This window comes from Protomyctophum bolini (genome assembly GCF_963924005.1).
Source record: "Protomyctophum bolini genome assembly, chromosome: 20".
Taxonomy (NCBI): domain Eukaryota; kingdom Metazoa; phylum Chordata; class Actinopteri; order Myctophiformes; family Myctophidae; genus Protomyctophum; species Protomyctophum bolini.
The window spans coordinates 21,764,939-21,776,038 of record NC_137881.1 but is presented as its reverse complement, the minus strand read 5'-3'; the positions used below and the strand labels follow the sequence as shown (position 1 = coordinate 21,776,038).

At 43.7% G+C, this 11,100-nt stretch overlaps 1 protein-coding gene across 4 annotated transcripts; it reads left to right on the top strand.

Annotated features, from left to right (window-relative positions):
* The first annotated feature begins 350 nt into the window (after window positions 1–350).
* On the top strand, window positions 351–9,214 carry LOC308335173 (7SK snRNA methylphosphate capping enzyme-like). 4 transcript variants are annotated; one of them, XM_080792181.1, is made up of 11 exons: window positions 351–559; window positions 1,644–1,826; window positions 2,167–2,387; window positions 3,420–3,619; window positions 4,614–4,785; window positions 5,413–5,553; window positions 5,706–6,183; window positions 6,401–6,613; window positions 6,864–6,969; window positions 7,258–7,315; window positions 7,512–9,214. In XM_080792181.1, the coding sequence occupies exons 2-11, from the start codon at window positions 1,644–1,646 to the stop codon at window positions 7,513–7,515; spliced, it is 1,776 nt and encodes a 591-aa protein (XP_080648307.1). In that variant the 5' UTR covers window positions 351–559; the 3' UTR covers window positions 7,516–9,214. The 4 variants fall into 4 exon arrangements, 2 of the variants coding, with proteins under 2 accessions (XP_080648307.1, XP_080648308.1); XR_013965992.1 differs by lacking the exon at window positions 7,258–7,315 and having other exon boundaries at window positions 6,887–6,969; window positions 7,512–7,549; XR_013965993.1 differs by lacking the exon at window positions 7,512–9,214 and having other exon boundaries at window positions 6,887–6,969; window positions 7,258–7,277.
* The last annotated feature ends 1,886 nt before the right edge of the window (window positions 9,215–11,100 follow it).

Here is an 11,100-nt window from a genome sequence, read left to right as displayed (position 1 = left end):
CACAATGACAGTTGTGTAGTGTACAGAGTTAAAAACGTGAATAAAATACATTACTATAGTATACTACCCGATATATACATTATTAAAATTATGTATACAAAACGACAAAATTACAGTTGAAAAACATGAATAATATTAAACACATTTCATTGAATTTAATTGATTGTTGATATAAATCATTAGTGTGTAATAAACTTACTCTCTCTGTAAGAAACTGTCTCCCTGGCGACCACAAGCCGACCAATCACAGCGAGGCGGGGGGCCGTCCTCCCACTCAGGCTATGGGCTCCAGAGACCGTGTCTGTATAAAAGCAGCGCGAGCCTAGGCACTGAGAAGAACGGCATGAATATACACGCACGCGCAAACGCTCGCACGCACACACACACACACACGCACGCGCGCACACACACTCACACACACACACACACACACACACACACACACACAGTGTTAGCATGCTAGCGCGTTAGCAACAACGTTGTTATTGTTGTCTTTTTGGTTCCCCTCGACGGATATGTGACGTACCAGGAAGTAGCTGGTTAGCATCAGGAGCTAACGGTTTGTTTTTGTGTTTTTTTCTTCCTCTCGTTTGATTGTGTGTGTGCGTGTGCGTGGGGTTGTGCACGCGTGCGTGCGTGGCAATTAATTATTCATGAGCAACAGGCGTGAAGCCGTGAAGACATCGCTCGCGCTGTTAGTTAGGGGCGTGGCACATGCAAATTAGATTACCCTGTGTTATTGGTGGGTGTGTGTGAGTGTGAGTGTGTGTGTGTGTGTGTGTGTGTGTGTGTGCGCGCGCGCGTGCGCAGTGACTGTCAAATAATATTATTTCTTCAACGTCATCATAGTAAGGTAGATAGAGCTTGTAGATCTGCTATTTAGCCAACCAACAGTTTCAAAGGGTTAAAAGCTAAACAGAAATGTTACATAATATTCAACGAAAGAAACACAATTAATTCAAGTGATTAAACAATTCAATTGTTAATCACAATTAATTACCAAGTAACAGTTCATAATCTACGAGCTGACATTTATGAGCTGACATTTTCAAAACAAAGGAAGAATGAAACTTTGTAACCATTTAAACACTCCTAATTCTTTCTCTGCTAGGTACGTATATTCGTACCACCCAGCTTTGGGACGTTATCAGCCCCGTCGTATACTCCGTGCATATAGTGGTTGAGCCCCAGAGCATCTTTTAACACTTATACGGTTGCTATGCAACGCCTCCGTCACCACCAGCTATTGGACGTTACAACTCCTCTCCATTTACCTCATATCGGTTCAAAGCAGGATTTTCAAAGCTCCATAACTCGGAATCTACAAGCGCTGTCCTTGGTGTCTCGTGGTGTCTCGTCATCCATCCAAAGTTCGGATGTCATTTGTGACTTTGTCTCACATCGCTCCCGACATGTAAACGTTTCTGGTGACAGGTAAACAGTGTGCGCTAATGCTAATGAGATAGCCAATGGTTACAGTGAGAGTGTGCATGGGGTTACAGCCGGGAGAAAACTGATTATCTTAAAGTGGACGCAGGCGCTGGCATAGGTTAACTACATTTATGTACTGTTCCACCAATGGGATTGGGCAATGTGTTTTTTCTTCCATGCTTGTGATTGGCTGTCGTGTCTGTCCGTCTCAGATGATCGAGATGTCATTGGACAAAGAGACCGTCCTGTGTCCTGATAGGAAGGCTGGTAGACTGCCTTTCAAAGCGAGCCCTGCCTTTTTCCCGGCTGCCGCGGGCCAATCAGAGCAGTCCAAAGCAGTGGGGGGCGGGAAGAAGACACGCCCCCTGCGACCGAAGAATGGTATCCAGCTCCAAGTAAGGGTGGGCGATATGGTGATAAATATCGTTGAGACGATGCAATGTCTCTACATATATATATCGTGATACAGTGAATGCACATTCTATGATTTACAGTTCTACATGTTAATTTATACATCTGTAGAACGATAGTTTTGATCTCCAAAAATAATAAGTATTTTGGTCTAAATCTTCTGTTCCTCCATGTTCTGTAAGTGGTTGCTTAATAACCATCAAAAATAAACTTGAAAAATAACCATAAAAACGCATGAACAAATATCAGGATAATATCATGTATATATTGTGATACTGCTTGAAAAAATATCGTGATATATTTTTCCATATCGTCCATCCCTAGCTCCAAGCCCCACCCCCTGGCCCTTCCCCAGCTCAGCGAATGACGAAGCGGCGCTACACGGTGAGCGGGGCTGGCCAGAAGGGAGCGGCCAATAAGCGCCGTCGGCGCGCCAACAGCGTCGGCCAATCGGCGGAGCCCGTTCTGCCGAGTCACTTCATGCTGGGCGGGAACATTTTTGACCCGCTGAACCTCAACTCGCTATTGGACGACGAAGTTAACAGGTACACGCCCACAGCTCCTATTGGACGATCACGTTAACAGTTAACTGAACCGTAACTCCTATTGGACGATGAAGTTAACATAGGTACATGCCCACAACTCCCTATTGGATGACAAAGTTAACAGGTACATGCCCACAAATCCCTTTTGGATGATTAAATTAACAGGTACACGCCCACCTCAATCCCTGGACGATGACGGTACACACACATGCACAAACAGTACAGAGTACAGTAAAACACACGTCTAAAAGGATATAAAAAAATCACACCCGTGTGAAGTGAGGGGTGCTAATATATTAAAGTCTAACTCATGTTGATTAGCTGATGTAATGGTGATGTAAAACAAACGGTGCAAACACAAACATTAAACGCCATTAACAATAAAGAGACGTAAACGACACATTATGACGTACATTTTCCCTTCATTGTCAATGTGTTTACAAAACAAACATTGAACTAAAGACAAACATTAAACCTGTGTATAGGAGGGGCTAGGGCCCCTCAAAAAGTGTTTCCATTCAGGTCCTGGGTATTCAATTCATACTCATGACATGAAAAATAAAAACAAATTTCAAATTAATGCTAATAAAAAAGATATGTACAGGTTGGGGGTAAAAGTTGCGTTATAAAGAGGTGGGGGTAGTCATTTGACTAAGAGAGGAGTGATCATTTCCTCTCCCCTTGGCCTGTTGAAAGGTGGATTTTCAGGCCTGTTTTATAGGTTGCCAGTGATTTGCATTTCTTTCAGAGAAGGGGTCAAGGCATTCTCATTCAACACTTGGATGGCAGTGCTGTAGAAAGGGAATCAGGCACGTGCAAAGAGGGGGATTTGGGTGTGCACCTGCCCTGCCCTTTTGCAACAAAGTTCATTTTTACATTCCAATGTTACTGTCTAATGACGGGCCAAGTTGTTTTGGAACATCTTTCTCCATTAAGACATCCAAATTGATCCAATGTATCTGATCCAAGCTATTGAGTTATTATTATTATTATTATTATGAAATTAACTCTTCTAACTCCTCCCCTCTTCAGGGCAACCAATCAGGACACTCCTCTGTGTTCGCCCCTCCCACTGCGGGGCGGAGACCCCGTGGAGATTCTGCTCCCACGTGACCACAGCGACCCGCTCAACCTCAGCGGGACCAAGGGCGGGGCCTGCAGGAGTAGGCGGAGACATCGCAACCGGGGAGGCGTGGCCAATAAAGAGGCGACGGCAGCCAGTGTGTTCGCAGGTTAGGAAACATGAATATTCATGATTATGTTAATTTATAGATTTATACAATTTTTAGACTAAATATGCCTTATTTTAATAATTATAGAGCATTGGTTCCCAACCTTTTCATACTGAAGTACCACCAGTGGTACTAGTACCAGTGGTTGGGAACCTCTGATATAGAGCACCAAAGTCTGACTTCAATATCACTAGAGGGCGATAAGTCCACGGGTTTGTGTACTTTTGTATTATAATTCCCATAGAGGGATCTTAGATTGCCTCATATAAGAACTGTGTTTGAAAAATAAACAAATCATCCCGGCGGGTTCACTCCTATAGATATGAAGAATCAACTGCCTGCGAGAAAACGCTAATGTTACTGCTGCCCAATTAGTCAAATTTTCGCTAGAAACAGACTGTATCAAGGGTAGCGCAAAGTAGCGCAGATCTTTTTAATGAGCTCAGGTCTAACATCAACGTTCTGTTCAATCACCTCAATCTGCATGAGCCTCAATTCCGAAGAAAAGTGCAGCTAACGTGGAAGCGAGCGTTGCCTAGCGTCCGGGAAGCTACTATATAAATATAACAGAGGACATCTTGCCTACCCCACAGGGCCCTTAAACTTTGTTCGAAGCCACTTGATCTGTTTTGTGCAAAACGAGCCACTCCTGCAAAGTTTGGAAGGCAGTCACAGCCAATAGGAACGGAATATGAGAAATGTGACAGATACGTCATGATCACATGGCTATTGTAGAGATAATGTGTAGCGATGTGTGTGATGTCTGGACAAGATCTGTAGGAGTAATAGGCAAAAAAACATTTTTATAAAAAATCTGCATCCTGGTGGCGCTCACCCGTGTGAGAAATGATCGGCCAGAGGTTCTTCTTGGCCTCTAGGGGGAGTCAGTGTTCTTTCCGACAAAGTGTCACACCGATCGGCAGACAGACGGACGGATGAATGGACACAAATCAAAATTTGATTACAGAAATACAAACATGTGTGTGCGTTGCAGTACCTCACGCGTCCAAAGATGGCGGAAGTGATCCTCCCTCTCCTCTCTCCTGTGAGCTCAACACGTCAATCAACTGCCGCGAGGACGTAGTCCCACCCACCCTGCCCCGAAGACACACCCACCCGCCCGCATCATCAGTAGGCAACGCCCGTCGTAACCACGGCGACCAGCGGTAAGCCCGTCTCAATTATTGCCTAATCGCAATTACATATCGTTATTTTTGTATAATCGTTAAGAGGTGCTCCGATCGATCGGCCACCGATCGATAATCGGCCGATTTTCACCTCCAGTACTCAATCAGTGATCTGCAATTTACCCTATCTGGAGAAACCGATCTTTTATAACATTTAAGTGTATGAAAGTCAATCAGATATTTATAGTATAATATTGTTTTGCATCTTTGTGACAGGCCTAAACATTCTCCCCTTCCTCGCCACACACACAGGAACAGTTTTGACGTGGGTTTTGGTATAATCATTTTTCTCTTACTCACAAGATCGGTATCGGTATTGGTATCGGCCGATCGTGAGAAAAACAACCGGTGATCAGGATCGGTCCCAAAACACCTGCACCTCTAATAATCGCCAATCATTTCCATGTGAAAAATGTCCATACATTTTCAAAAATAGCAGAAATAGCAGATCTACCAGCTTGTAGATGTATTTTGTAAATTGTTTGGAAAGTAAAAATGATTAAAGGTGATTTCTTTGTATATTTGTATATATTTGCCATATCTGCCCTGAAGTGCAATTTGTGATTACGAAGCCTAAAAGGCAACCTACATTTGTAATCGTGACAGGCCTAACCAGCGGAGGCGTCGCCGCACCACCTCCGCGAGGTCACAGCTAGGCCACGCCCCCTGTGACATGCCCCTCACCGTCAGAGCCCCGCTCCCTCCTGCCCGCTTCCAGACTCCTCTGGTGGGAGGAGCCAAATACAGGTGATGTGTGATTGGCTGCTTCTGCCTGTCAGTCAAACTCTTAATAATAACGTCAGCATTCTGTCATTTCGGGTCTTCGGGTTTAAGCGTTGCCTAACGACGGGAAGCTAAAATGCAGTAAATATAGTATTACCTAATGTTTTCTTCTTCAGGTGTGGCCCAGCGCGGCCAGACTCCTCCCAGACACCAACGAAGAAGACTAAGGACAGAAGTCGTTACGCGCAAGGCAACCACAGCCGCTACTACGGCTTCCACGGTTGGTACGGCGACGCGCAGGGGGAGGGGGGGCGTGTGGGCGCTAGCCCACCGGACCCCAGGCTCTGCCTCCTGAAAGCGCATTGGTTCAGGAACAAGCGGGTGCTGGACATTGGCTGCGGTGCCGGTCACATGACCCTGGGTGTGGCCAGGGCGTTCGGCCCTACCCTTATCACGGGGGTGGAGCTCGACGGGCGGCTGGTCCGCGCGGCCAATCAGAACGTCCGCCACTTCCTGTCACATGACCTGACGAGGGAGAGTCACTTGACGATGGGGTTTCCTCTCTGCTTTAGGGTGGGAAGGGGCCCGCTCGCCGCCCCCCCGCTCCATGGCAATCAGAGCGATGGTTTCCCCGGCAACGTCTGTTTTATTATGGTATGTATGTACATGTAGATAGTTTCCGGCTGATTTCATCCGTGTGCGTGTGTGCATGTGTGTGCGTTCCTTATTAAAAAGCAAATACCAAAAAAGGCCTGTGTGGGAGGGCGGCTTGGGTTTCAAGGAACGAGTCATTTCCTGCCATTGACGTCTTTTACGTGTTTTGGATTTTGTTTTTAATTCGGAATGGTCTGTCTGTCTGTCTGGTTTCCAGGGCGACTATGTGTCGGAGCAGGAGGCGTGGCCCGGGAAAGGCCAGTATGATGTCATCATGTGTCTGGGCGTGACCAAGTGGGTCCAGCTCCAATCAGGGGACGGGGGCATGGTCAGGCTGTTTGAAAGGGCCTATCAGAGCCTGTCACCGGGCGGAATGTTCTTCCTGGAAGCTCAACCCTGGAGCAGCTACGCACGCAGCAAAAACCTTACTGTAAGTACTTTAATATACAGTCTACCGTAATACTTATATACTGTTTAGTTACAATACCATAATACTTATAATATACTGTCTGCCATAATACTTATAATATACTGTCTACTATAATACTTATAATCTACTGTTTACTTACATGACCATAATACATATTATAGAGCCCTATTTAAAGTACTGTAATATACTGTAAAATTGTGTTGTGTTGCTAGGAGACAGTAACTTTCTAACTATGGGTTCTTGTTGCTAGGCAACGACTCGTCACAACTACAGGAGCGTTAGACTGAAACCCGACACCTTCAGCTGTTACCTTATAAGGAGTGTGGGATACACTTCCTATACTCTGTTACACACAGGTAAACCACCCACATGATATTTTAAACCACACCCACATTACCATATAACCACACCCATATCACCTTATAACTAGGGCTTGGACTCGATTAAAAAAATGTATTCTAATTAATTAGAGGCTTTGTAATTAATTAATCTCAATTAATCACATTTGAATCACATTCGCCTTGAGAACAGTGAGAAACGTATATATATTTACTTTTTTCAAATGGATTTTGGTATACCAGTGACACTGAATCAATGAATAGTGATTACATAAGCTTAAGCAATAAAACGTTTTTTTTATCAAGGTGGTAGGCTACTTAACCAAGACCAACAGATAAACAAGTGCAGCAAGTGCAGTGCCAGGTAGTCTATATATCTCAATTCTCAAATGTGCTTTACATAAGGGGCATGGGAAACAAATAAAAACAACTTTATTAGGGGGAAAAACACTTAAGACGAAGCAATAAAACCAACTGAGCGTGTGTGTGTGTGTGTGTGTGTGTGTGTGTGTGTGTGTGTGTGTGTGTGTGTGTGTGTGACTGCATGCATGTGTCGCTAGGTAACCAACGGCCAATATACATCTTCCATAAAGGCCCCGCCTCCAGGAAGTGATGGAGTTTCCTGTTTCTATGGCGATGGTATATTCTGGCCTTATATGGACCATAGACATATAAACATAGACGTCCTTTCCGGCTCTGGAGCGTATGTGTTCAAGAGGGGGAAAAACTTTCCAGAGATTCCTTGCGAAGCACAGAGCGCATGTTCGGGTCTGTAAGTCCCGGAAAAGATGCGCTGTGATTGGCCAGTAATCACTTGAGTGGCAGCATGACGTAACGTGCCTTCCACAGTTCCGGCGTACTTCCTCTCCCAGTGTAAATTCTTCCGCCCCTCCTTCAACACACATCGCTACAACGAACTGCAGCGGCCAATGAGGCATCTATTTTTTAAATATATGATATGGACTGTCTGTCCCTTATTTCCTTATATGGTCAAAATCAATTAGGTTTCCCAACCTTAATAAATCTCTCTTTTCATAATGACCATATTTGGACAAGGAAGAGGCCTTATAAGGTCAAAAGGAAATGGACCGACCCATATATGGACAAAGGGATTCCCTGATCTGGTATTAACAAACTATTGTAAATCGACAGTCAAGGAAATTCATGGAAATATATTTTTACATCTTTTCTTTTTTAATGAATCAAAATGTAATGTTTTGAATTGTTTGAATTACTTTGTTTGTTCTTGAGAATTAATCAAAATGTAGTGTTTTGAATCGTTTGAATTACTTTGTTTGTTCTTGAGAATTAATCAAAATGTTAACATTTTGAATTGCATCAGTTTGTTTGTTTTTCCGGTCTTTCCATTTTGTTTCATGTAGTATGTTTATAAATAACAGAACAATATATACGTGACTTAACCCATTATATCCCTCTATAGCACTGCTTCCCAAACTGGCGGCCCCAAAATAATTTATTGGGGGCCCAACATTGTTTCCTCACTCAACAGTAAACAAACAGAGTATGAGTGATAAAGGGATATTCCTTTAAAAATAAATGGGTGGGGATGGCAAAAGGGCCTTTCTGTGTGGAGTTTGCATGTTCTCCCCGTGTCCCCTAGGGTAGGTACCCTCACCAAAAACATGCAGTAATCCTCTGGTCTCTATACTGCCTCCCCCTGGCCAGCCGGGGTGCCTGATGGAGGGGGAAAGGAACTGGTTGGTATAATGTGTTCCTTCCACGAGCTACGTCCAACCAGGTGAAAACCCCCCCTGTCAGGTGAAAATAAGCGGCTTGGACTCCCCATGCATAGAAGGAAGCATGAGGTCAGTCCGTTGGTCTCCCCAGGTTGGCAGAGGGAGTGTAGCGCCCAGGATTACATTAGATAATTGACACTTGGTGAAAAAATTGTTCATGGGATAAAAGTGAAAAATAATATAAATAAATAGTTAAATTCCCTGCCGTGGATGGAGATCTCTGTCATGTGGTATATTCTGTGGTTTATGATAGATAGATGGCGCTCTTTGCCAATGTATGAATGGTTCTTCTAGATTGCTAGCAACGGATATCATTAAGTCTGGAGCTATCCGCTGGAGCTGTTGCCCCCACGACCTGACTCCGGATAAGCGGTTGAAGATGGATGGATGGATGGATGGAAAATGTAACGCTGCGAGACTTGTGATGTATATACACAGGGTTCCTACGCTAGTATGGGAAGTATGGAATTTGTATGGGGGGAGTTTTGCCCCTTGGACGTCCTGGGAGGGGGTGCATGTGTTGGTAGACTGTTGCAATGTTAGTATGTCGGAAACAAACACATGCACCTAGGGGTGGGCGATATGTTGATAAATATCGTCGGGATTTATAATTTATAATTCCGTAGAATGACGGTTTCATTCGCCAAAAATACTAAGTATTTTGGTTTAAATGGTCTAGTCAGTGGTTGTACTGTTAGTGTTAAGCGACTTGAAAATGAACTTTGAAAACTGCATGGTCAAAAATATCATGATAACATTGTATGTCGTGATACTGCTTGAAAAAATATTGTGATATTATATTTTTGCATATCGCCCACCCCTACATGAACCCCCCTGGGAGTACAGGACACCCCAGGCCAGCCCGAGCTGGAATCACTGACTGAGAATTCCAAATGTGTAGGAACCCTGTATACATGCGAAAGCAATATAGGAACCCTGTATACCAGTACATAGTACAGTACATACATACATACGAATTAAAGCAATATATCTGCAAGCTAAGAACACGTTGCATCGTGACGTGTCGTGAACTTGTAGATGTGTTATTTGTGTCACGTGACACCTGTCTAGTTTTGCATTGGCGGCTCACTAGAGCACTGTTTCCCAAACAGTGGGTCGGGACCCATTTGTGGGCCACGGACCAATTTCCATGGGTCATGACTCCCATTTTATTTTCCTACTTTTAAAATATATATATATATATATATTTCAAAATATATTTTTTTTACCAAAAGAAATAAAAGTTAAATAATTTTATAAAATCTTAAAATAAACCAAGAAAGAAATTGCATGCATACATAGTGAAAATAGCAATCTACAAGCTCGCAATGCGGCGCGAAGTGACGTGTTGTGTGCTTGTAGACCTGCTATTTTCAATAATTTGGGTCCCGACTCCCGGGGCAAACTATCTCTATTTTGGGTCTCGAGTCTCGACCTGAAAAATCTGGGAACCATTGCTAATATTATTTCACCATATGATCGCTATAAGCCTGGAAATTAAATGTGGTGAAATACTTTGGAAACGTTATGGAAATGAATTGTTATAAATGTGTGGGAACCCTGTATATTGAATTCAATGGAGCGTCATTGGCATGAGATACGTTTATGTTGCCAAACTAAAGCAAGTGTCAAAAGACAATAAAGAGAACCAGTGAAAGTGTGTACAATGTTTATACATAGGCCTACATCTGCTATTTGAAAATAGCAGATCTACAAGCTTGTCTGTGTTGTGTGTTGCCAGGCTTGGGAGAGAACCACTGGGCCTATGACAACAAACCACAAACCATGTATGACCATTTCAACCATATTCAAACTGTTTGTTATAATATATTTACAATTTAGGCATTTAGCAAATGCTCTTAAATCAGAGCGAGTTACAGTAAGCAAGAACAACACATCTTAATACATACAAAGTCATCAAGAAGACTAGAATAAGTACGTGGTGGGGGCTCCTCACTGGTAGGTGAGCCAGTAGGATACAATAGTACGTCATCCCGGTGGGGGCTCCTCACTGGTAGGTGAGCCAGTAGGATACAACAGTATGTCCTCCCGGTGGGGACTCCTCACTGGCAGGTGAGTCAGTAGGATACAACAGTAAGTCCTCCCGGTGGGGGCTCCTCACTGGCAGTGGCAGGTGGTCTAAGAACAGACCTGTCGCACAGCTAATTACGTCAACACCTCAGACGTGCATGTATTAACTCGTAAAGGTAACAACACTATACATTCATTGCATTAAAGAAATACTGCCTCTGGTAAGTGGAACAAACAACACGAATGCAGTGTTAACTGAGTGACTGACTATCAAACGATACATAGGCCTACTCCTCGACAATATCGCCGAAACAATTTGTTTATTTTAGGACCACAATTCCTGACAAGACGATTCTAAGAA

What these genes read in the sequence shown, in the direction of transcription:
- LOC308335173 (XM_080792181.1), top strand. Translation starts at nt 1,644, where the DNA reads ATGATCGAGATGTCATTGGACAAAGAGACCGTCCTGTGTCCTGATAGG. An exon ending in CGTAACCACGGCGACCAGCG is followed by an intron (nt 4,786 to 5,412) that starts GTAAGCCCGTCT and finishes TAATCGTGACAG; the next exon opens with GCCTAACCAGCGGAGGCGTC. An exon ending in GTGGGAGGAGCCAAATACAG is followed by an intron (nt 5,554 to 5,705) that starts GTGATGTGTGAT and finishes TTTCTTCTTCAG; the next exon opens with GTGTGGCCCAGCGCGGCCAG.